The sequence below is a fragment of the Orbicella franksi genome, chromosome 9, assembly GCF_964199315.1.
Source record: "Orbicella franksi chromosome 9, jaOrbFran1.1, whole genome shotgun sequence".
NCBI classification, from domain to species: domain Eukaryota; kingdom Metazoa; phylum Cnidaria; class Anthozoa; order Scleractinia; family Merulinidae; genus Orbicella; species Orbicella franksi.
Window position 1 is genome coordinate 14,745,694 of NC_138153.1, and position 26,557 is coordinate 14,772,250.

Consider the following 26,557-nt stretch of genomic DNA (forward strand, 5'->3'; position numbering starts at 1 on the left):
AACCCCAGATGGGAACAACACGAACAACTTCCGGTCACTAACTTCCGGGGGCGTGTGCAAAATCTGAAAAGGCCTAGAACTTAGTGACGTCATTTTTCCACTGTTAGACCGCTGACATTCCATAACCGCAGCCTTTTGCGCAGCAATGGCTGACCCTCGTGGTGGTAAATGAGATTTCTTCTTTCCCAAATCATGTAAAGAAACGCATTTTCCTCTCAAACAACATCATGAGAAACAAGCGTTAAGCGTGAAACACGCTACAAAAGCAGCCAACCGGCAGTCTTGCTCCAAATAATGCCTTCTTCTAACATCAAACGCAAGAAAAAGCCGGGTCCAGTTAACAATGCACCGAATAACGGCGGCGGTGGAAACTTCACCGAGACAGCAATGGACGAGTATCTTGTTCGCTTGGACTTGTACAGAAAGCCGATAGCCAAAGATGGATCCTGTCTCTTTAGAGCTGTTTCTGAGCAGGTTAGTCGTGTCACTTTGAGACCAAATGGCGTAGAAACTGTCGAATGTGTGAGAGTTTTTATGTCGTGGTTTTATTTTTTATCTGCCCGCGACTCGATTTAGAGACGTGTTCGAAATCGGATTTTTCGCGTGGATTTGCCCTGTTCGTTGATATTTAAACGCCTCTGTTCTGCTTTAATTGATGTTTTGTTTTATAACAAACAAACCATCATTTGGACTGGCTGTAGCGAAACTCCAACAGTACTCATGTACTATTGGTTGCCGTGGAAGATGTCGTTTCGCTTTTATACATGAAGTCGGAACCAATATGCAAGCTTACATGTGTGATTACTATGCTACTTACAACAGTTCTCCAGGCCGTTTCACACAATTGTTTACGATAGTGTAACTACCAGCGTTTAAAGTCTCGCTGCTTTTCGATAAAATTGCCGCAGATCTGAAGCGTACCGATAAAGATCAGGGTACTTGTAGAAACCTGCGTTCTCTAGCTTTCGCTTGTATATCTGACAGCATGCGACTTTTGTGTACATTTATAAATACTGGGGCTCAACAATCTAAGTAACCTTTTGATACAGTGGTCAATAATGAGGTTAAGGACACTTGATTACATGGAAATCGATAGGTATTGGGAGTTTGGGAACACAGTTTGCTGAAAACCTAAATTTACCAACATTCAAATAAAGTTTTAGGTTGTTTTTATGTTCCTTTATGTGTCAAGATTTTTTAAAACTGATTTTTTGTTTTGCTTTTTTAGGTTTACAACTGTCAAGCAAAACATCTTCAAGTTCGCAAGGACTGCATAGATTTTATGCGAAGAAACAGGGATAAGTTTGAAGCAGTAAATATTTTACACTTTCTACACAAAATAAACATGTAATATGTAATAAGTCATAATGCCCAGGGCTAAGTTGTTCAAAGCCTGATTTAGCTAACCCAGGATTAGCGAGAAGTTTGATTTCAGTTTTTGAACTTGCCGGTTAGGTTTTCCATTGACATTGGTTATCCTTCAGTTTTGAGTTTGAGTAATCTCAAACTACTATACACAAAACATAAGTAGTGAAAAACATTTTTATACAAGAAAATTGAATACTTTGGTAAACGTTTAATCCTGGGTAAGTGTCATAAACGGCTTTCGAAAAACCTGGCCCAGATACATGTAGCTAGTAACATTACATGTACAGAGAGCAAAGAAAATTGGTTTTCTTGCTTACCCTTCAGTTAGGACTGCAGTGATACATTTTTCCTATGGTAGAATGCATTCCATGATATACTGGCCACACTACATGTATACGAAATGCACTGAGGAGATATCTCGCAAAAAATGAGCAAAAATACCTGTAATTGGCCCTGAGCCATGGACTGCTCACATTCTGTGGCTCCCTACCCGGCAGACAGTTGGTTTCTCCTTTGCCGTCATTCATAGCATAACCAACTGCTCGCAAGGTAGTTGCTCCCACAATTTTGTGCAAATCTAAGTAGTCGCCCAAGTTTTTTGCTTTTTTGATTGCCATAAAATGAAATGAGACACATAGCAGGAATCAAGATGAAACATGTAACTTATTTTTGAAGAAGTCTAATGTTACTTTTGTTTTTTGCATTGTTTAGTTTTTGGAAGGACCATTTGATCATCATTTGTTTAGACTCCAAAACCCAAAGGTATGAGAATAACTTGTTTGATAACAGGACTTAGTACCTTGTTACTGTAACCTGGCTTTTATAGATGCATCTGCAGGCTTGCAAGTGCAAGCTCAAGGTCCTGTTCAGTGAGGATATTCCTGATTATAGAACTGATAACAAACACCAGTGTTACACACACAATTCCAACAGGAATTATTACAATTTATAATTTGAACAAATACATGAGACAGTCAACTCCAAAATACAGTCAAATAAAAATGTAATTTAAGTGCACGAAGGGACTAACTTGAACAACAGTTGGATAACATAAATCCACAAACGCAAGAAAGACTGATGGCAATCAAAGAAGAAATGTTTAAATAAAACTTTTAAGCATGAAAAAATATGCTTGCTGATTGTTGTCTCTGTATGCATGCCTAAATAATGTAAACATAATGCAAAAACCCAGTAAAACTTTGCAAAGAACAGTCTCTTTCACTACACAACACTTGGACAATGCACAAGGTTCTGAAATACTATCTGATGGTAACATCACTTAATATCTAACCTACATGTAGACAACAGTTACAGTAGACAGCGGCTCATGTGATGGGAGGGGGGGCAGGGGCAGGGGCAGGGTGGGGGGTTTGGGATAGTCATGGATAGCTTAGACAAATGTGTAACTGAAGTTATAATTGAACATCCCAAAATACCCATACACTGTAGGTCACGTATCCCATGCATGTATCCATACATGTATATTCATTTAGGCAGTGTCCACATTACATTGCGGAAATTTGAAAATGCAGCTTTATTTCTGTGGTAAGGCCTACCATCTACACTAATGTGCCATGAAAACGGAGGTTTTCGAAAACGCTCCTCAATGCAGAAGAATTTGAAAACGCCTGCTATTTGGTTTTGAAAAAGGAGCTTTTCAAAAGTGATGGTCCCATGATATTCATATGATTTCCTGACTGAGTTTTCCTCCAACACAAATCTGCAATGACTGGTGATTGCTGCAGTTTTAAATTCCTCTGGTGTAGTGTGGATGGAAAACAGTCATTTGATACATTTTCAGAGCGAAACCTCCATCTTTAAATTCCTCCGGCACAATATGGATGGGGCGTGAGTGTTTCATTACTACCTTTTGTGAAAGCTGCAGTTATTAGAACTCTGTAATGTCTTTTGTATTGTTTGAAATTGTAGGAATGGGCAGGCCAAGTTGAGATAAGTGCTTTGTCCCTGATGTACAAGTAAGTACCATATTAGTTTTGTACATCTCCAAGGGTTTCACTAAGGGCCAATTTGACCAGCTGTGAGGAGGATTTTGCCCACCTGGTTTGACCATCTGGAGGAAAGTTTTCTTATAAGGAAGGTCAGGTCAAAAAATTTCACCTGCCTGTTAAGACCAGTTGTCCTCCTACTGAAAAAATTCATGAAACCCTTGCATTTGTCACTACATGTATGTGTATTATTCTAGCTAAGGGTCCCTCTCAAAGTGTTTGTTTACAAGACAGCTGCATGGCTTTCGGAGAGAAAAAAACACCCTCTGTCAGTGCGTTTTGCATTTAAGAAGTTATTGACAAGATCTATGCAAGTGTTTGTTTGAACCCGGGAGTTGTTTTCATATTAAGGATAGGAAATCATTGCAAGTTATTTTTATTACTATCATCAATATGAACAGGACACCTTTTATGACATTGTTTACTTGTTAATTCTTACTTTCAGGAAAGACTTTGTTGTTTACCAAGACATCAATGCAGAACCAACAAAAGTGACTGACAACAACTTTAAAGACAAGGTAATGATCTACTGTAGTCTGCACACAGAAGGCTCGCATTTGTGTCAACTCGTGTGCTAATGGCAAAGTTGCGGGAACCAGTTGGTGAGACATGAAAAGGCGAGGCACCTTGCAAGCTTGTTTCATTCACCAACTCATTCTTGCAGCTTTGCTGCTTACATGTGTGTCCCAAACATTATGTAGCTGCCATGTGAGCAGTCTCTCTTGTGCTAGAAGATCCACAAGGGAAGTAATGCAAACAAACAAGAAGAAGCAAGCAGCAAAACTGCAAGCCTATTCCTGGGCATTCTTCCCCATGGATTTTCAAGCAGAAGAGACTTCTCACAGTGTAGACATTGGCATTCTTACAGGCTAGATCTTCCATGACGTTATGTACAAAATATATCTGGAACTGGTGATACTTTACACAGTGTTCACAAAGTTTTGAAGAAGGCAGCATTTTTTGGAGTAAGCAGCTTATTTTGGCATCTCTTTGTAAAGAATCAGAGAAATTGCCCAGCAGATCAACATGAAGCAGTCAAGATTGCAATTTTCACCTATAACAGGCTGCTTTTGACAACCCTGATTACAATAAAAGTTACAGAGATCTAGACTGAGTAATATATTGGTGTAACTTAATAACATATGGTGTAATTGTTGTTGTCTGCAGATTATGCTCTGCTATTCCAATGGTAACCATTATGATGCTGTGTACGATGTGAAATTCCAAAAGAATGCAGCTATGTGCCAATGTAAGTATTGGAACAGTTATAGTATTGTTGAAGGCTGAATTGTTAGAATAGAAATTAATATAGTATGTTATTAGCTGGCATACCCTTTGACCATTAAGTATCACTTGATGATAAAACCTTTGATGTGATTTCATCTTTGAACGTTTGTAAGGTTTGCCGAATTATTCAGTGAGCTCGCCAGTAGTAATGCTGGTTTGTGAAACTTACAGTGAATGTTGTTAAAAAGTGTGATGTGACGACAAAAAAAGATGTCTTTCAGTCAAGCAGCTTACATCTGCTTGTAGTTGCCAAATATGAGTTACAGTGGTCAACTAAATAATGGTTAGAAGATACTCTGGACTCTGGTTGAGTACGTCATATAGTTCTGATACTGGGCTCAGGGTATATTCTGTTGTGTTTTTCGTTTAGAAGTCATTTTGGTCTCACTTTTAGTCTGTTATACATGTACCCAGTTGTGCAAATGGGTACTGGGGTATAGTTAGGGCAATGAAATAAATTGTAATATTTAGAGAGGAAGCCACAGTCAGGCAATCAGACGTAAAATTTTTAAGGGAGGAGGGGTCAAGGGTCTAACCTGTGATATATAATGTAGTACAATGTAGTCACAGAAACCAAGATGTCAGGCAAAGAAGGTAAAGTCTGCACACAAGCCAAGTGGCCTATCTGGCCAGAGCTCATTGCAGTTTCTGTAGCATGAAGTGACTAGGAATATTGCTACTCCACCCCGGATGGGATGCTAGTCCATCGTAAGGGATTATAAGAGTGAGATGCAAAAGAACAGATACTACCTTACAATACTTAAATTGTACACTTGCTGATTTGTTTTGTAACAGCTTTGGTGTATGAGATTTTGTACCAGAAGGTGTTTGCAGAGCTTGACAGAAAATACAATTCCAGCAAAGGACCTAAACAGAATCCTGCCAATGACGTGAATAATGTAATGACAAACTATTATCAGAATGGTCTGACAGAAGACGAGGCCTTCAAGGAGGACAGTGAGGACAACGCTGGTTGGACAGAGGTTGTCAGAGGCAGATCCAGCAAAGGTACAATATGATAAAATAATTATTAATTAGAAAACAGTCCTAAGAAAATATGTGTGCTGATTGGTTGAAAATCATGTTTCTATAACTCGATAGAAACACATAACGAGCACAAGCTGTCGACGTAGATGTAATGATGGCACAAGCAAAGATAATTTACATTTTGATAATCAAAGTTAACAAGTTGTTTTCCTTTTTTTCGTTGTGGAAACACTCGCCTGCGGCTCGTGTTCCAACAGCATTTCTTGTTCTCCCAAACGTCCACTCGTGTATCTATTTAACAATTAAATTACCCACTCTTGATTTCTATGAAGTGATAGTTGACGAGGCCAAAAATGTCCTTCATTTTGACTTCTCAGGAATTTAATCATCCATTTGCATCAAAATTTTCCTCCCAGCACTTTGGAAAAACCAAAAAAATGTCGCCATTTCCTAGACAACCTCCAGCCACTGCACACTAATGGCTGATAGTGTTCAATGGCTTAGCCAATCAGATTACAGCATTTGCATTAGTATACTAGTAGAATTCTACTAAAACTTAATAGAAACAAGGTAAATGTTTTCTATTTCTGAAATAAATTGTAAGGCACCATTAGCATTTGCTTCTTATGCTTAGTAGTTTTGAGAATTTGGTAAAACAAGGGGTACAGTACATGACAACTATTTTATATGTACATTTATTATATGACTAGCTCCGTGAGCGGGTAAGATGAGTCAAATCCTGCGCTCTGATTGGCTACCTGAGCGGGCAAGATGGAGTCATCTTGCCTGCTCGGGACTACCCTCCGTGTCCTGCAAGAAAAACTTCCCCGAAAGCCATATAATAAATCCTTTATTGACCAAGCTTGTTCGGTCAAGATGTCTGGATATTGGCCTCGTTCTTTCTTTGCAAGTTTATAAACATGCAAAAAAAGAACTTGGCCAATATCCAGCCATCTTGACCTCACACTTGGTCAATAACCCATACGTCTTCTATCTCTGTGACAGTGTCAATTTCGCTAGAAACAGAAACATCCACTGGTGAATTGGTAGTAAAAATGGTCTGCATTTAGAGATCTGATTTAAGCTTACAGAATGTAAATTGTGGCTGAGATCAATGTATTGTGCATGTGGGCAAATCCCTTTACTCTCTCATTGCCACTTTCCTAGTAGATACTCGTTAACAGAAAAATTGAAAAACCTGTTGATTAGATAGTTGTGAGTCCTGTAAGAAAAGTACACTGTACATGTACATGTAGCAATTATTGGTACTAGGACAAAAATTGCATCTTTCCAATCTAAGCCATTTTAAAACATAGAAAAGTAGTCTGTATGAGAAAAAACATGCTGTTTACTATTTTCAAATATCTCTTTTCGTTCCAGAGATAGTTATTAAAGTTTTTAAAATATGCAAATTAGCCAAGCAATGATGTCATAAACTCAACCTAATTTTGATCAAATGTGATGAACAAAGACATATCAGCCAATTTGTATCAGAAATGTCTGATTCTTTGCAGTAAGATCCTACTAGAGGTGTTCCACAATATGGGCTTAACATTTTGTTACCATGGCAACATACTGGGTTCCAGACCTCCCCAATATTAAAGGCTTTTGTGGGCCACCTTTAGTGCTCCATATTGATACATGTATTTTCCAATGGTGCGTCATCTGCATGATCTAGTTAGCATATAAATAAGTTAGGGCGAGTTCTTGGCCTTGTTTAATGTTCGTCGACCTGAAAATCACTCAAATATTGAAATCAGGTTGGAGGGGAGTGGGAAAGAATGGGTTGCCATGGGAATGGATTTTGTTTTAGCTGTAGGTGTGTTGCATGTAGAACTACAGTATTAGCCTGCAAAGTTTCAATCATGGTTTCTGCTGCAAATTGACCAAGATACATGTAGCTCTAGACTATTTACATGGAAGTATATACTTGACGTAATATTTGGTTGCGTGTATGACATCATCAGTCCTCTCATTGGCATATTTTACACATTTTTAAACTTAAATATCTTTGGAACCAATGCAGATATTTGCAAACTGTACACAGTGTTTTTAATCTTTTATGGAATTCTATGTCCTACATGTACAAATTGGAAGGGGTAAAAATTTGGTCATGGTAACACTTTAAGAAGGATTCTTTCAAGACAGGATTTCAATTTGGCTACTGCAACAGGTAGTAGCCACTCAATTTTGCAGTCTTGCATGACTAATGTAACAAATACTGATCAGGCTTTTGTTGACAACTCTTTGTAGCTAAGTCTGCTCGGCAGAACAGGGTTTATGATCAAGAGGAGCAAAAAGAAGAGCCAGTGAAACCAAATCTGGATCAGAAACATGGATGGCAAGCCAAAAGATCCCTGGACAATGAATTGTACCGCAATGTTGAGCTGGAAGTTTGGGAGGATTCTAAGAATGGTAACGTCCACATTACTAGTATTGTTTACAGAATGTCAACTAAGGAGAGTCATCAGGGTTTTCAGTAAGGCTTAAGCAGTAGCGCAGCTGGTTTTCATGGGCAGGCTAAACTCTTTTTTGAACTGAACTTCTTTACAAGAAGAAATTTCCTCTAGATGGTCAAACCAGATGGACAAAACCATCATCACTGAAGCTGTTCAATTTGACTGTGCCTATAATGAAACTGCTGATTCATGTCATTCGTCAGTAATAGCCATAATGTTTTTTTTTTTTTTGCCAAGTAAAAGTTATTGTGTGATGCTTGAAGAAGACAATAGCTAATTAGGTCAAAAAATCAGAAATGCAGCGTCAACGAGTTATTTTAAGATGATAGCCCAAAGTAATAATGGTGCAGCTGTTATTTATTTTGTCACTCAGTTTGAATTATTTCCTTTTAGTATAGAATTATTTTCATCTGATGTAGGCTATACTGAATTTGACGCTTGGTTTGCAATCAAAGTTAAGTTTCAAACTGGGTTTTATCAGTTCGCAAAGCCGTGTGTTGAGATGTTTAGCTGGAAGTTTGGGGGATTTTGAGAATGGTAATGTCTGCATTGCTAGAATTGTTTACAGAATGTCAACTAAGGAGAGTCAACAGGGGTTTCATTAATGTTCTGCCAAGTAAAAGTGCTTGTACTGGGTCCCAGTTGTTTTTTTTACTGTTATGCTCACTTTTAAGAACTGGAAAGAGTACATGTACAAATGTACCAGTATCTTTTATCATATGCAGCGGACAACTAAAGGATTTCATGTCCTTGTGTTTTGCTTCTAATTAACACTTTTTTGTTTTGTGTTGTTTATTCAGTTCAAGAACAGCAGGATCAGTCCTATGCGGCAAGTATTCAGTACCAGCCCGGAGACAAATGCTTTGTAAGTAAAGCGAAAAGCAGTTAATTATTATTAGTGTTAAGCCTATGATTCCTCTACTATTAGCGGCCTTTGAAAATAACAGTTCCTGTAGTTTCAGTTCAGTCTCAAGAATAGTCATGAATATAACCTATTTCAGGCAGAGGAAAAATTTAGTAAAAACTGAACGATTCAGTGACCTTAGTATTATTGTCCTGAAGTAAATTGACATTAAATTGCAAAATAATTTGCTGCTCCTTCATTGCAGTCAGTGCTTTATGTTTGCTGGAAAAAAAAATCAATGCATACTTGTATACATGTACATGTGCACATGTATTTCTGCCGTGCAATCATTCACAATGTGTTTTTAAAGAACTTCACCCCATCACCTCAATACTGGGCTTACTGAATACCTAAGTTACCCAGTAACTCTTTTGGAAAGAATGTTGTCATGTAAACTATGTAAATTCTGAGCTTAAAAGTTTAGACTCAGTTGTTCCCCTAATTTTGTGGATAATTTAATAAGCTGAAGTAATAAACAGTCGTAGAGCTAAATGTGCCTCCCACAACAAACAAACATGTTTACTCTGTATTTGTTAAGTCTTAATTAGACATTTTTTATTTGTCACTGATAGATGTTAAAAAAAAGTATCACAGCCAAACATTTGAAGCCATGCCTGGGTGGTACATCTATATTTATTTGGTATTGTACATGAAAGGTGCCATGGACAATAACGGGAATCTGATGCTCTTAAAGTGAATATAGTTTAATTTTTTTAAATTTTTTTTTAAGTTTAAGAATCTATCAATGAATGTTTTATAGGCATGGTTGGGACAGCCCGATGTTGCAGACAAAGTATATGAGGCCATTGTTAAGTATTACCTTCCTGTCCAAGGCAATATTGAAGTAAGTAGTTATTATTGAAGTACGTGACCACTGTTGTACAAAACATGTCCAGATACATGTATATATACAACTACATGTACTTGAAAGATACCAGTGTGAATTAATTTAGGAACTTGTTTTGATTGCCTGCTAGTGCTTCGTATTCTCAGCCAAAATTAATTGACTATACAGTATCATACTATTTGTCTTTCTAACAGACAGTTTTAAGTAGTGTTCTCATTATTTTCTGTGTACTTGTTTTTAACCTTTGGTTTTAACTGTTTCAGGTGAAGATCCCAGAGCTTGGAAATAAATGGTATTTACTTCCTGATAAGTGCAGTGTATTTGAATGTTGTACCTTTTTTGTGACTGGCTTAGTCCTTTAGACTGCATTTTTGTACATGACAACATATGTTCCCTTGTTGTAAGATCCTTCTCTTTTTATGCCACGAAACTTTGGAATGACCTACCTTTTTATATCAAACAGTCTGAGAGCATAGGGATTATTAAAAAGAACCTTAAAACATTTCTTTTTTGTAATAGTTTTTAACCTAGTCATAGATTTTAATAATTGCCTCTTTTAGGTAGGTTTTTATTTTTTTTTTTTAATCATATGCAATTGTAAGCGCATTGAGAATTCTAAATGCGCAATAAGAACCTTATTATTATTATTATTATTATTATTATTATTATTATTATTATTATTATTATTATTATTATTATTATTATTATCGTCCTCATGTAATGTTTGCTTAGAGTCCTTAGGGCCGAGACCAAACCATGGTCCTGGGGCACTAGGGGATAGCCAGTTTTTTAGCTTGATAGCACCCTCCTCAAAATGTGTGCTGTACCTAGCAAGGTTATCTTTTGTAAGGTTATCTCTAGTGCTTCGTATTCTCAGCCAAAATTAATTGACTATACAGTATCATACTATTTGTCTTTCTAACAGACAGTTTTAAGTAGTGTTCTCATTATTTTGTGTGAGCATTATTATTATTATTATTATTATTATTATTATTATTATTATTATTATTATTGTACTTGTGGATATTATGTTTTCAATGATGTGAGTGGTTTTTTTTCTGTCAGCTTTCTGATTCCTCTTGAAAACTTGAAGCCCACTGAGAACCAGCAAGGTAAGAAATTTGATGAACATTATTGCACATGATACAACTTGTCCTGTTTTAGTCATGTTTGTACGGTTGTAAATTCAACTCAATATGCGCTGTTAAGAATGGTGGCCTAATGTTTAGTATGTTGCCAGGACCCTGTGCAGAACAGGAGATCAAGACTTGAGTCTGGCTGGGGTCCATGTTTCGTGATTTTGGGCATGCCACTTTACTTGGCATAATGGGTCACCATTAAGCCAGGCACATATTAATACCAGTCAATTGTTTGGTATCCTGAAGATAATAAAAATAAGAAATAAAGCACACGTCAGGGGTTGTCATTCCATGGTTCTGAAACTGGTAGCCTTTATGGTAGATAACGGGCCATGGAACTGATTCATCTTTGATGCAGATCACAGTAATGTCATGTTGCATTTCCTGAAAGAAATGTTTTTGTGTTATATTTTATTTCCAGAGTTAAACTACAGAGATTTGTCAGGCTTCTACAAGAAATCTGAAGCTGGGGGAGGTCCCCCTACAAATGAAGGTGAATGTTTGTGGCAAATGTGTAGTTCCAAAAAATATCCATACCTCTCCCACAGAAGAGAGTTTTTCTAAGGACCCCTCCAACCCAGCCCTCTGGAAATTCCATACATTCTTTAAATATTTGGTCATACAGACCCACCCCACCCTGCAGGAAATTCCAATCCCTTCTGTAGGGGGAGTGTGGATATTTTTTGGAATGGCACAATATTAGCTTGTTCAGTGGATATCATGCTAACACAAAGATGTAATCATTGATAAATAACCTGTTGAGTTCTTCCTACCATCACAATGAAGGCCGTTACAGAAGTTCAGGTACACTGTAGAGGCCGTGTTCAAGCTAATTTATGCTTGTAATGATCTCTGTAGGGTTACGGGACGACGGGAAAAGGGGAAGAAGAAGAAATATGCCAGGAAGACCTCAAAGGGGTTACAAGGTGAGAAAACAAACCCTTTTATTTGTAGTACTATGCAGTTTTGTGAACATATAAATACATGTATTTCATTTGTTTGTTTATTGCTTAGGGCGATGAACATGGCGAGGACACAGCAGCTCGGAAGGGTTTCCAGGTAAAGTCTAGTTGACAGATGTTTGTTGAGTGGTTGAGAGAAGTCATTTACGATAAACAAGTAACGACTTTCTTTGGTCTGATCTGGGATAAGAAAAAGCAGTGACTTATTTCACAGTAATGCAGAGATGAAACCAGTACTAACTAATGACTCGCTAGACTCTTGAGCTAGCCTGCGAAGCAAGCGTTCCTGTACAAAGGGCTTTTCCACAATCTGAAATTGGAGTGAGAGCAAAAATTAGACGAAGCAGGGAGTGGTGAGACCACCCCCGGCTTCGTTGAGTTTTTGCTCTCGCTTTAATTTACGCATGGCCCCAATTTACCTGCGGCCAGAATGCAGAAAAGCTCTTCCTAAGGGAACACTTGCTTCGCACACTACTCTTGAGCTAGTGGGCGAGTGCTAAGTCTGCAGTGCAAACTTCTGTTCATCATAAACTGAACTTCTACTGTCCCTTTACTTGTCTCTATTTTTTTTCATTAACTTTGATGTTGTTTTACACACGTATTTCAGGATGAGTCCTTCCCTAGGCAAAGAACTGGCCCAGGACCACGTGACAAGTTTGGAAGGGGAAGAGGGCGTGGCCGCTATTCCAGAGGACGAGACGAGAGACAGCTGCAGAGGGAAGATGAGGAAGCTAAACAGATTGCAGTGAGTATATACAGCAAGTTACTGTAATCCGTCAGTACAATAGTTACCTTAAAATTCCGGTTATAAGCCGTGGGCTTGTACAACTCACATTAGAAAGTGGTTTTGGGTGGGCTTACAAACGGGAGGGCGGATATATCTGCCGGGGAGGGGGGGGGGGGAAGTCTTACAAGCGGTATAAAGAAAGATTCCAAAAAAGCTTATGAAACCAACATCCAGCAGTACAAAAAGATGTTTTATGTTCTTGGGAAAATACACACAGCTTGGCCTATAGCTGGAGGTCTTTCACAGCATTAATGGTCAATTTCTTTTCATAGGAACAAGCCAAGCTTGCAGAATTACAAGGAAAAGATCCAGCAGCTTTTCCAGCATTGCCGGTAAGTTAAACTTGACAGTATTTGTCAGTTGTGATCATTACAAGTGAATTCCTTTTGTGGTGAACTTGCTGTCTGTGGGAACATGTGCAAACCAGCTTTGAACTGAGTGTTATGTAACTTCTCTCTTGCAGCTGCTCGGGCGGAAGTCATACCATGCTCTCGGTTCCCTTGCGGCTGTCTCAAACCGACATGCATTCCTTTCGCATTGTTTAATTTGGCACATTTTAATTTTACATATTTTTACTTGAACCAGTTTTAAGCGCCCGAAATATTTACAGTACAGTATTAAACTTTTAAATAGCTCCAAAGCTCCTAGTTTCCTTTTTGGAAGGAACTCTAGTTGAGACACTACTTAATATACTTAACAGCATGATAGAAATTGTGCTATTTTCTCGTCGGTGTTTCTTGAGGGAGCAGTTAAACTCTCATTTGAATCACAGGTGTTGTTTCATTCTACTGTAATTCGTGTTTTTACGCGTAAATTTACTTACGCTATGTTTATGCAAAGTTTCCGAAAGTTTCGTCCGAAAATTATCCGAAACGAAAAAATAAGTGTCCGGAAATTTAACGTCCGAAATAGACCAATTGCGATATATTAAAATTCAGCCTGAGCACGAGGCTCCGGGAATAAACTTTACAAACTCTGTAGTTATTCCCCAGAGCCTCGGACTGAGGTCTATTGTTTTAGGCTGAATTTTAATATATAGAAATTTGTCTATTTTAAAGTCCAAAATTTTTTCAAGTAACGTTTTTAAAATGTTGTTCACAGACTCAACAGGCCGAAGAGAAGCCGCCCTCCACTGAAGCTGCACCTGATCAAAGCCCTGCAGAATTTTGGAGTCGTTTGAAAAACACTCAAGGAAAGCAACCGCCTGTCCCATCCAAAGAAAACCACGTGAGCACAGCGGAGAACAAACCACCAAGCGTACCTACCTCACCAACCGATCAACAGTCCCACACAGCCAAACCTGAAGAGAAAGAACCGGAAGCTAAAAAGGAAAAACCGCTGACCAAAGAGGTAAAAGCACCGGCGACTCCGAACAGTGAAGTCGAATCTCTTGACGCAAGTAATAACCATGTTTCACCGGAAACGGGCAAAAAAGAGCAGAGCGAGTCTCAAAGACAGGCCTTGTTTGTAGAAAAGGAACAGTTGAAAGGGAAGGTGGAATTATCAAAGGGAGGTCATCTGAATGAGAGCAAACCATCAGCACCAAATGTGTCTTCCTCGGGTGAGGTGAAAGGCATTTCTTCAAAGTCTAATGTCGAGGAAGTAAAGTTTACGGATGTTGTCGAGCCGAGAGGTGCTTGGGCGAAGGAAGCATCCGAGAGTAAAGAACTTAAAACACAGGACAAAACTCCAGAAAATAATGTCAAAGAGATGCAACCAGAAGTGAAGAAATCAGAAGAGCCTCTTTCTGTCAAGCCGCAAGGTGTAAGAGGCGTGATTCGTATGACCAACCTCAACAGCAAGCCACAGCAGTCTGCGGACAGCCAAGAGCAGGAGGAGACACAAAAGGAAGATATAAAATTGTTGAGGAAGGAGGATTCGGTCACTAAGGAAGTACCAAACCTCAAATCTGCTCTAGCTGGAGAAGGGACTTCAACTTCCTCTCCAGAGAAAAAGACTGTAACATTTGCCGAGCCTGTTAAGGAAGGAGGCGAGATTAAAGTGCTCGTGAGCACAGCGAAGGATTTAGCTGGTAAAGATGGAAAGAGGGAAGTGCTTGCTCCTCCAACACTAGGTACGGTTTTGTTGTTTCTTTTTTTCTTCTTTTTTTTTTTGTCCCATACGACACGTATGTCTGTAAGAGCACGCAGATTCAGTGAAACACATTAAATCCGCCATGGTAACTATTACAGAATTTTAAACTGAGACTTTGTTTTCAAAAGGTTCTGTTGTTTTAAGCATTCATTTACGCGACATGCCTGAGTACTAAGGGCGCTTTCCATTCGACCAAAACTTCCGGTTTGCATTTGTGGTAAATTTCTAGTGGGGAATGGATCAGCATTTTTCGGGATGTCTACAAAAGAAGACAACCTAGCGAGCGATAACCAAATGTTCGGAAATTTCTTACCGGAAATTTCTGTTCCATTTGACTTTGCTCCCAGAATTTCCGCAATTTTCGGTTGAATGGTTCGCTTTTCAGAAATTCAACAATTTCCGGATTTTCTGGAAATTTTCCTGGGGAATTTCTGTACCATTTGTCCCCGTTTCGAAATTTTGGGAACTTTTGGTTGAATGGAAAGGGCCCTCGGACAATACTTGTTAATTGTGCGCGTAGCCTGTGTACAGCCGCCCCATTTTTTGAGGGGAGGGGGCAGCTGTACACAGGCTATTGTGCGCACTGTAACGCGACACTGGCAGTTAAAACAGTAGATCCCTTTTCAGTTTTGCCATACATCCTAAAAGCCATTCAACTACTTCGTTGTTCTTTCTCACATTTTGTGCTTAACAAATCAGACTTCTGAGCCACGCTCATCTGATTTTGTAACCGAATGGAACTCTATTCTAGCCAAGCAGGGTTTCAGATAAAGGTGAGGTGTCAATAAGGAGAATTCCCAATGGGCCAATAGATTAAGCTGCGACATTTATCATTTAAACTTTTCCGATAATTTGTTGCGTTAGATAGTCCACCCTAAAGGGATTTTGCCCAAAGCTGGACCCCTTCATTTTATGGAACAGTTCCTAACGGTATTTTTGTGTTTCGTTTTTTCGTTGTTTGTAGTTTCAGTAGTGATGACGCCAGCTCCAGCTTTAGACATTGCACAAGACAATTTGCCCGTTCCTCTTATGCCAGTAAGTACTGTCTTTTTTGTATTACTCTGGCATTCATGTGTTTATATTTGTTTTTCACGTGAAAATGTCTGGTCAACGAGTTTACAACTGGCTAGTTTGATTGTTAACGCACTGGACTCCGAATCGAGTAGTCCTGGTTTGAGTCCCGGCCATAGTCATTCGGTGGTGTTCTTGGGCGAGATACATTGCTCTCAAAGCGCCCCTTCCGTTTGGGAGTAGGGACGAGGGTGGGGGGTGGTAAGTGGGGGTGGAGAGTGAGGGTAACCCTGCGTGGACTAGAAATACTCCTAGCCGCTTCATGCTCCAGAAATCAGGCCAATAATCTGCGGTGTTATAGGAAACATGGCCAGATGCAGACTTTTTCTTACCGTTACACAAATAAATAGTTCTGTCACATTCACAGAGGTTTGGGTACTTTCCGTAGTCCAGTGAGTTCATTGGTAAGCGACACTTTTTTTTCATGCGGCCGGCTTTTAATTCTCACTGTCCCGTTCTGTACACAGAGTAACAAACCAGACAAGAACACAAGCGAAGATGACGTCACAAACGCCAAAAACTCCAGTCCCACCCCTGATCCAAACACTAAATCACAGAGCACCACCCTCACTCCCTCGGACAGCAGCCAAAGCAGCGAAGGAGCGGAATCTGCCCCGTCTAGCTCCCCGTCAGTCACGCAGCACCAGACCGTGTATCAGTTACCATACCTTCCTGTGTTGTACACAACGCCTCCCAACATGACCAATCATCCCCGCCTGCCTCAAGGAATATCTGTGGAAAGTGATGGCTCTGATCTGCCGGAAGGTACGTCTCTCTGACTTGCTTTATCATAAGCCTCGTCCACACTACGCCGGAGCATGTGAAAACGCAGCTTTATTTCTAGGGTTAGGTCTACCGTCCACACTAATCCGTCTCGAAAACGGAGCTTTTCGAAAACGCTCTTCAAACCTGAGGAATTTGAAAACGCCGGCTTTTCGGTTTCATCATGGAACCGAAAAGCCAGCGTTTTCGAACTGTTTGCCGTTCACAGTGTGGACGGCAAACATTTTGAAAACGGAACTTTTCGAAAACGATGTAATCTCGATAATCATGTGATTTCCTTGACCGAATTTTCCTCAAACACAAATCCAAAATGACCGGTAATTGTTGCGTTTTTAAATTCCTCCGGCGTAGTGTGGACGGAAAACATTAGACTTGTTTTCAGAATGAAACCTCCGTTTTCAAATTCCTCCGGCGTATTGTGGACCGTGCCTCAGCTGCTTGTCTTGTAAGCTAGGGGACGGACATGCTTAGCTTTTATTCATCATTTTTACGTAACTTATTGATAGGACAACGCTCGAGAGTCGTTTTGGAAGGCGGAAATAGAAAATAAATCATAAAATTATTTCGTTGCATCTGACGAAACACTTACATTTAGGAGACAAGTGGATGTATCACTCTGTTTAGAGTTCAGTTGAACAGTTACTTGTCGAATTTAAATTTGTCAAATTTAAATCCTTTTGTTTTGCCAAACATACTCAGGTTACCGCATTGTTTGTTTTGCAGATCCGAATACTCTTCGATATTTCTTCAATCTTGGATTCCAGGTATCGAGTGGCTATTTATGAATTCAAAGTATTAAGCTTAACATGCGAACGCTGTGTTATCATAAGCATAATTTAACTGAATGTTAATCAGTTCATTCCTTCAGCGGGCGATTTTCGGGAGGTGGGAAAGTGAGGTGGGTGACAAACAGTACAGCATAAATGTTGCTTTATTTATTACAATCTATGGTTAAAAGGCCAAAAGATAATCTGTTAAGGAGTCCTAAACCCCATATAAAAAGACAGCCTTCCTCCCTGCTGAGGCCAGAAAACAATACAGTGGATTATCGGTCCCTCGATTTCTCAAGTCCAAACCCAAATCGTTTTCCTCTGATTTACCTCAACTGAGCACTTTGATTTGCCCCCGAATTTTGATTCCTTTGCTGTCTTAAAAAACAGAGCCGGGTTTTTCGAAGGCCGGTTAGCGGTAACCCAGGATTAAAAGTTAACAGAACTCTGAAGTATATTTTTATATTTTGTGAAAATGTTTTTCACTGCTTATGTTTTGTGTAGTTTGAAGTTATTCTAACTCAAAACTGAATGACAAACGATATAATCGGAAAACCTTACCGCATAGTTGCGTTCGGAGAACGCTCACTAACCTCGCGTGGAGTCCTCGTCTATTTTGTCTTGAAACTTCTTGAAGCTCGTCGACATCGCAAGCGTAGCGAAATATTAATCCGGCGCATGCGCTTTGCTCTCTGCCCTGCTAATCCCCCTGTTCTGCAGGCTAGCGCGTGGGATACACGCGGTAAAATGCAACGGGGTGGGCGTCGCTTTCCCCGGCTCGAAGAAATTAACTCTCGCAGGAGAAAAAAAAAACGTCTGTGTACAGACCATTTGAGCGCGTGACCAAAAAGCTTGGCGTATTATGAAAGATGAGAAGAAGAGAAGATGAGAGAAGAGAGCAAGACAGCAAAGCAGACTGTCAAAGTTGACAGAAAGTTTACGAAGGAATCATCCAGAAGTTAGAGTAACACGTGGACAAAAACCTTGTATGAAAACTTCTGTTCGACTGTTTTAAATATCTTCTTGAAAAAAAATCATTCACCAAATGATCAAAAACAAATTTTGAACTTCGTATGAAACACTTGAAAGCACTGGTGAAATGAAACTGATGATGAAATTTTACCTGTGTTTACACAATTTCTCTGAACTTTGTTTGAAATTTATTCTCTCGAGTTCCCATGGAAAATTGAATTCCGGGGTTATTTCGGCCAACTATTTGTATCTTTAGCTCTCTAAAAAAAATGTAAAAAGGACTGTAAAATACCTAAAATTATTCTAGTACAAGATTTTTGTCCGCTTAATTGTTCGATTTCCAATCGGATTTCGTCTAAACTTTATTATTGTAAAATACAATTTCTTCTGCCCGAATACGCTGCAAGCGGGCGGAAGTCGCTGTTTACAGTGCCGTTGTCGATTTCGCTTTTCACTTTGTCGCTGTCGTAATTTCGCGATCGCGTGAGCGGTCTCGTTGATAGTGACGTCATTTCAGTTCTTCAGAGCAGTGTCTTGCCCAAACAAAGGCACTCTTTGTTTCCAACATCACTGCAGTGAACAAGAAAAGTAACCTTGAAAGCCATTTCCTCGAGGATAATGTGTTCGATTGTAACTGCCGTTTTCAAAGTCACTATTGGCTTGCTTGTGAATAAAGGCAGAGACAAGACAGTGGAGAGGCTGAGAGAAGGTGATGTAACAGATCAAAGATTTCGTAGCTTGATCGTCCGTGAACTAGACGATATCAAGTCAAAGTTGGATGGAATATCAAGGAAAGATCTGTTAGCAAGTGTCAGCTTCTTTGAGGAAGGAATCGAGCTGCTGTATGAAGTGTTTGATAAGGCAAGGTCGAGAAGTGAGAACGGCGAGGTATCTGTACAAGCCGCCTGTGCTGAAGTGTTTGCTCTCGCTGAAGAAATGCGAAACGTGGAGCTCACCGTTCTGGATGAATCAGCTACGAGGGCGCTTGCCAACGCAAAGAAGAGTTTCAAGGAAGCTCGCAGGGAAGCGACAAGGGCTTTTAAAAATGAAGCCCTAACGACGTCTGACCGCATCCTGGCAATGGAATATCGAGTTATGCATCAGTCAATTCCAGCAGTGCCCATCCCCCCCCCCCCCCGGGCTAATCCCCGGGCATTAGCATTTTTTTTAAAAAAATGGGCAAATTCCCCGGGGTGGGGACACATAAGCTGTCTAAATGCCCCGGGGTGGGAACGAAGAAAGAGGGCAAATGCCCCGCCCCCGGGATCGTCGCCTTCCAACACCTCCGCAGGTTTTTAATTAATCAGTGAATAAAACGGTCAACTGTTCAGTATTTTAATGCAACAGTAAGACTTCAAGGGCGACAGTGCGTGTTAGTTGATTCTGATTGCATTTATTTCTTTATATTTGTTTTTAACAGTTTGCTAGAGGATAGCTGGGATTGCGGCGGACGTGCCCCCAGCCGCGAGCGATGATGGGCGCCTGTAATCGCAGGCTTCTTTTTCTGTGAAGAATCAAGACATTTTAAATGATGATGCATTGCATTTTAAGCTCGCAAGATCTGTCTTGAAGATCGCATCATTTGAATTCGCAAACCTTAAGTATTTTAACTCCTCTTTCATGAATTTAAAAAATGCCAGGCTAGTTTTGAATGCGAAATACGAAGGAGTCGTGTTCACGTCAGTGACCTTTTTGTGATAAACAAAATATAGTTCACCTTGTCGCTTATATTTATATGCTTACAAGTAATGAAGAAATATCTCAAATTGAGAAAACATACCTTTAAAAACATCTGCAAGTTTCTCTAGTCCCTGACGGACAAGCTATTGTTCGACAAACGCTTCGTCTTTCCCAATGGACTCATCCATGGCACTTTCCAAAACACGTGTGTCGAATGCCCGGGGGTCGCCCCGGGGTACGCAAATGCCCAGCTCCCGGGCCGCGATAAAATTGCGGATGCCCCACCCCCGGGACTGACAACGTGAGCAAATGCCCCGCGGTTGCGCGGGGGGGGGGCGGGGGGATGGGCACTGCTGGAATTGACTGATGCATTATGGCGACAATACTAGAGACAATAGACAATCCTGCAGACGCAACAGCAACGTGTAGAGTGTGTATCAAGGAACTAAACTGTCTGCCAGCAGTACAGAATAGTTTCGATGTGAAGTTCAGGAAAGGCATCATGGCAGTAAGGGCTTTTTTTGGTAAAGATGCACGCGGGAAGATCATTTCTAGTGTCTGTCACGTGAATCGTGTCATCTTCGATGTCACGCAAGCAGTCGGTAAAGAGGAACCTTTTTGGATGTGGCCAACAGTTGATACTGGAGAAGGAAAAGTTGATCCGTTGCGTGACGCAAGGATAGTTGAATTTCTTCGTAAGCAGGACATGGAGCACTGTTTTGTTGCACCATGGTCATTTGGTCACGAGAGTGACATGGAGGACAAGCTTGAATGTCCGTGCAGTTTCGCTATAAATTCCAGGGAACAGTTTATTGTAGCAGACGGTGGGGATCGTAACGTAAAGGTGTTCGACAGGAGAGGAAAGGCTGTGGATCATTTCAATCTCCCTGATGATGTCGACCAAGATGTAGAGCGACGTGAATTGCATGATGTAGCCTCCGACGCAAACGACAACTTCTATGTACTGGTCGAAATGCATGAGACTGGAAGTGAAGAATCCGAGATTTTTGTCTTCAAGTTGAACTGTAACACGGAACTGCTTCACAAGCTTTCTGTAAATGTTAACCATACTTTATATTCTCTCGCTTCATTCCGTGGCCGCTATGGCGTGACAGTCGATGGTAAGGGCAGCGTTTTGTGTAGAATCGTTAATGTGATTAATGTGTACGAGAATGATGGACGATTTGTTCGCAGTTTTTGGAGAAAGACTAATAGAGCACGCATTGGATCTGACATGTGCTAGTAATGGTCGTGTCATGGTGTTGGACTTAACTGGCGTTCACATATTCAGTGAACTCGGCGACCATATTTCTGTTTTCAAAATCGAAGGTTGTTGTTGTTCTCTTAGTAGAATTGCATTTCACAATTCAAGTGGACATGTCGTCGTCGCTGATGTAACAAATGATGGTCTGTGTGTTAAAATGTACACCAAAGATGGCGAGTACTTACGCAGCACTCAAATCCACACAGGGAGAATAAGTTTTTTCTTGCCAGGAGTGGCAGTGACTACAGACGGGCACATTGCTGTAGTTTGTTACCAGTTTGAATACCACCGATGGAACGTGTTCATTGTGTGAAAAACGTGATTGAGCTTCAAGACAAGTTTGTCTTCATGAAGAACAATAGCAACAACAAAGCTCTATTCTAAGAGTTAAAAATGCGACGCAGTCAGGTAAAAAGAAAAGAGATATTTTACATGTTTCGGTCAAGAATACAAACAAACAAACATAGACACACGACAAAATGGAAATAAACAAAGTTAAGCTAATAAAATCTTAAAAGTTGTTGTCACTGCCTTAAAAATCTTAAAATAGACGTTTCGGCTAAAATACTATAACCTTCTTCAGTGATGAAATGAATGTTAACGGCGTCTAAATGTAAATGAGATGTTTATAAGAGTGCGAGGAACTCGCTAGGGATTAATTTAGCATTTTGTTAATGTCTGGAATATGCGCGTGGTCATTAATTGAGTTCGGTTCGCGAATGGAATGCCACGCTTCCAAGAACAATCGACGCGACCACAAGGGACAGCGGTCTATGACCTTGACATTATTAAAATCAAATTTGTGGTTGTTTTTCATACAGTGTTGCGCCAAAAGAGAGTTCTTGTCACATGTGAGGACGGCTCTTTTATGTTCTTTTGTTCTGGATCTCAGTGCTCTGGATGTTTTACCGATGTAAAGTTTTTCACAGTTTTTACAATTGATTTTATACAGGACACCAGTTGACTGGTCTTGATCGAATTTGTCCTTCGGTTTCTTCAGGATCGAACCAACCGTCTTGACGGGTTTATGAGCAACATTAAGGGCGAATTGTCCCAAAGTTCTTGCAAATTTTTCAGAGATTCTTTGAAAATATGGCAAAGTAACAAAGCCTCTGTGGCTTTGTGGCTGATTATTTTGGGGCTGATTCAATGCTTTAGGTGGTTTGGTTCCGTGGCAGCTTTTTAAGAATTGGTCCGTGTAACCATTGGTTTTGAGTGCGTCCACCACGTGTTGTACTTCGGACTTTTTGTCTTCGTCAGTCGACGGAATATTCTTTGCTCTGTCAAGGAGGGTTCTGGCCACTGAGCGTTTGTGTTGCAAAGGGTGGTGAGAGTTGAAATGGAGATACTTCGCGGTATGGGTTGCTTTTCTGTAAACACTGGTTTTAATTGATTCATCAGTATTTCTAGTTGTCTTCGTGTCGAGGAATGCGATGGATCTATCACTCTCTTCTTCGACTGTGAATTTGATGTGCTGGTTGATCGAGTTGAGATGGGAGTGAAATCTAGTGAGATGCTCACGGGCGAGGCAAACATGGCTATCGTCGACATATCTGTACCACCACTTAGGGGGGTGTGGTGCAGTACTTAACGCTCTCTCTTCGACGTGTTCCATCACCAAATTTGCCAAGATGGCGCTTACAGGTGAACCCATGGGACAGCCTTCGACAACAAGTAGCTAAAGCCTGCGTTATCACGAAGGAATGTTTTATAGCTCGGCGACAGCAAATGGCCATTAGTTTGGTAAGGAAACAAATCTTTCATGTAGCTTGGCAAATGGCCATGATGACCCTCCGATCTGTGGTCAAAAAATAAATTTTCCGATTTGTAGCTCAGCAAATTCGTTGTGGCCATAATTGGTTGTCAGAAAACAGACTTTCTGTGTTGTGTAACTCGCCAAAAGGCCGTGTTTTGTGGTTAGAATGGTTAATTCACCTTTTTCATTTGTGAAAACAAGATGTAACTTCGAGCAATGTAAACAAATGCAAAACATTTGGCAACGCGCTGTCTTGCAGGGTCGCGGGTCAAAACTTTATTTCTTCAAGAAATTTTTGTTACAAATGTTGGCGATTTGAAATTGAATTCTAAGTGTCGCCAACAGTTCAAATGCCTTTCCTGGAAAATAGTTTGTGCAGTACAAGTTAGTACTTAATTAAAAACACTTTTACCGCAAGCAACTTCACGTGCAGATCGTCATCAGTCATTCGATCGATCAAACTTTCGGATGCCACCAAAGTAGACCAAACATGCAAAGAACGCGCGCGAACGCACTGCTGTGATCTTTGATTAATACTAGTTGTAATGTATTTTAAGTGCCGTTTAGTTTAATTCATAAAAATTATGGGAGAATTGAACTGTCAGGTAACTGATAATATTTCTGAAATCATTCATGGTATCAAAATGGTGGCGTCGAACGCGCTCTGATAATCTTTGACTACTACTAGTTACAAAACTAAACCAAAGCTGTCGCTAATCCTGGGTTAGCTTAATCGGGCTTTGGACAACCCGGCCCAGGGTTCCACCGTATCATTTTTTCTGCCTCGTCACCTGCGACGACCATAAAGCTTTTGATATTTCGTTACGCTAACAAACTGTTAACTGTCAATGTTTTGGCCACAGTATCACGTGCAACTGAACAACCAGCAGTGGGCGAACCAGCAGATGATGTATTATCCATCGATGTACCAGATGCCCTCCCAGGATCACTTGCAACCTCATCCTGCGGTGTCTATGGGTCAGCAGCTATCTCCTGCAGTGCCGCAAATGATCTACCAGCAGCAGATGCAGGTAAACAAACGTCGCCTGTCTCTGCGCCGGTGCGCGTGCGTGAATGGGTTTTGCGTGCTCGTGCATTCCCCGTTGATTGAAATATTTGTTTCCTTTGTTTCAGTGGCATGCCTGTAAACTAGCTAAGCTTAGTGCTTGTATAGCTAAGTGCATGACCACTATAAATAAGATTCACATTTACATTTTTTTAGGCCATTTCCGAGTTGCCTCCTTGTCAAAACAAGTCTTTGTGCGAAACCATTTAATGGAAATGTGTTTTCGAAGTGTTTCCTCTTCTGCACTAACACACTGATACGTTGTGAGAAAATACCACAACCATCATTTCCTAGCGTTTTCGAAAGGCTCCCTTTTCAAAAGTCTTTACTCTGGACGGCGTTTGAATATGTATGCATTTTAGATGAAAAAGATGAGCGTTTTCGATCTTTTTAGTGTGGAGGGTGGGCGAAATCCCATCAAAAAATGTGCGCTTTAAAGGTGAAAACGCATTAGGGTGGACGGGTCTTCAGAAAAGGAGTTTCACCAAGCAGTTTGCCCAAGCACAAGATCGTGCCTGTTTGTTGCTATGTAGCTGGTCATGAAAACAACAGATCGATAACAAAGGAAAAACCTAAAGGGGTTAAGATTGCCGGAGAAAGATTGAAATGGGTTTGGGCGCCGGCCATGTTTATCTACCTTCGAAAATGAATGGTCAGGGAACATTTTTGTCATTTTATTTATTTATTTTTTTGTCTATATTTTATGTCGTCCGTTCAGGCCTATCACCCGGCTCAAATCCCACCAGTAATGCAAGACAACGCAAGTTTCACTGAGCGAAACTCGATAGACAGGAGCAGTCCGGGTCTAACACAACAACAACAACAACAACAACCACAGCAGCAGCAACAACAACAACAACAACCACAACAACAGCAGCCCATCCCTCTACACCAGGCCCCACCGTTTGTGCCTAATCAGCATCATCCCACGTGGCGAGCAGCGCGGTCGATGACAGGGTACCAGGGCAAGAATATACACATGGGCGGGTACAATTCACAGGTGCCAAACCAGCAGACGCCTCGCGGTCCCATGCAGCAAGGGGCCAGCAACTCTAAACCGCATTACAAAAACAAAAAATATCAAAAACATCGCAACGACCAGTTCCTGTACGGCGCGCAGTCTCAGCACGCCCAGAATCAAGGCGCGCCCGTGCACAGCGCACACGCGTATCCAAACGCCTCCCAGCCCACTGGATCGTCTTCTAACGCGTTCTTTATGACCGGCAGCGAGCACGCTGCTGGGAAAGGGTCTGGGGACTACTACCATGGCAACCAGCAATTTGTGAACTTTCATGGAAACGTGTCATCGAGCATGACGCAAGCTCCGCACTCCGCTGCCAACTCGCGGGGACAGTATCCGTAAAATGGATGGATATTTTAATGACTCGAGTAAAGTCCATTGTTTTGGACAAGGAATGACTTGCGATGGTAGCTACAAAGCTAAAGGAATCGATTTGAAATAGAAGTAACCGAGTACCTTGGACAGTTAAGCACAGAAAAAACAAGCTAACAAAATCTTCGACATTTTTGAGGCAATTCGGATGCAATGCTAACGCAACGTGCTTGCCATGTTGGTGCAAAATGCTGCTGCTTTGTGGGTGCCAAATAGGGTGGCTAAATCCATGCAAAATATGGTTCCTATATTGGCACAATATGGCGGCTGTATTGGTGCAGTGTATGCAAAGTACAGCTCTAGTATTGGCGCAGTATGGCTGCTTTACTGTCCAAGATACTCGATGTTTTTGTTATGTTAAAGCGTGATGTTCTTGTAGTAGTAGTAGTGTTCTGTGTCAGGAACTAGCTAAATTAAAATGTGACGTGACTTAGTAATGCGTCGTCGTCGTTGTTTTTTCGTCCGTCTCTATCGTGCTATTGTCCAACCTGGTTCCCAGGGTCTTTCTGAGAAAAAGAGAGACCCTGGGAACGAGGTTGGCTTTCGTGGGGATTTTCTTCTGTGTCTTTTGTCCTCAGTCCCTGGCCTTGCTCACGGAGTTTGCTTATTTCCAAAATATCCAGAAAGAGTCCCATTAACTAGGTACTGATTCTAAGGCCGTTTCTCTTAGGAAGTCTTTCCGAATGTGTTTTTCTAAAGGATTTTTTCGGATTTGCATGGGCCTGTTTCATTTTAAAGGCAAAAGAGAACGTTGGTGGCTATACATATTGTTTCAGCTCTTCCTCTGGATAATCCATTGTAACTAGCTACCAGCAGCTGGTCAGGCTGAGGTATTGTGACAGCCTTGCCCTACCCTGGGTACCAGAGGTTTTTTCTCGCGCGCGGCGGACGGAAATACTTCGCTTCGCTTCGGCGGCCGAATGACCGACACCGAAAACCGCGCAAGAGAAACCTCTGACACC

At 40.8% G+C, this 26,557-nt stretch overlaps 1 protein-coding gene and 1 pseudogene across 1 annotated transcript; both read left to right on the forward strand.

The window, feature by feature from the left end:
• Positions 1–30: 30 nt before the first annotated feature.
• Positions 31–26,032, forward strand: LOC145498674 (uncharacterized). Its single transcript, XM_081478590.1, has 23 exons — positions 31–474; positions 1,229–1,312; positions 2,080–2,130; positions 3,298–3,344; positions 3,820–3,892; positions 4,542–4,623; positions 5,457–5,669; positions 7,902–8,063; positions 8,908–8,972; positions 9,772–9,855; positions 10,122–10,150; positions 10,924–10,970; positions 11,419–11,490; positions 11,856–11,923; positions 12,012–12,056; positions 12,567–12,704; positions 13,019–13,078; positions 13,848–14,820; positions 15,805–15,875; positions 16,379–16,676; positions 17,418–17,458; positions 24,000–24,167; positions 24,921–26,032. The coding sequence occupies exons 1-23, from the start codon at positions 295–297 to the stop codon at positions 25,563–25,565; spliced, it is 3,696 nt and encodes a 1,231-aa protein (XP_081334716.1). The 5' UTR covers positions 31–294; the 3' UTR covers positions 25,566–26,032.
• On the forward strand, positions 17,469–21,707 carry LOC145498675 (uncharacterized; annotated as a pseudogene).
• Positions 26,033–26,557: the final 525 nt, after the last annotated feature.

Bases quoted from the DNA above. Each gene is read 5' to 3' on its own strand.
- LOC145498674 (XM_081478590.1), top strand. From the start codon at position 295: ATGCCTTCTTCTAACATCAAACGCAAGAAAAAGCCGGGTCCAGTTAAC. The intron at 10,151-10,923 runs GTATTTACTTCC...TTTTTCTGTCAG, and splicing joins CCAGAGCTTGGAAATAAATG to CTTTCTGATTCCTCTTGAAA. The intron at 11,491-11,855 runs GTGAATGTTTGT...TGATCTCTGTAG, and splicing joins AGGTCCCCCTACAAATGAAG to GGTTACGGGACGACGGGAAA.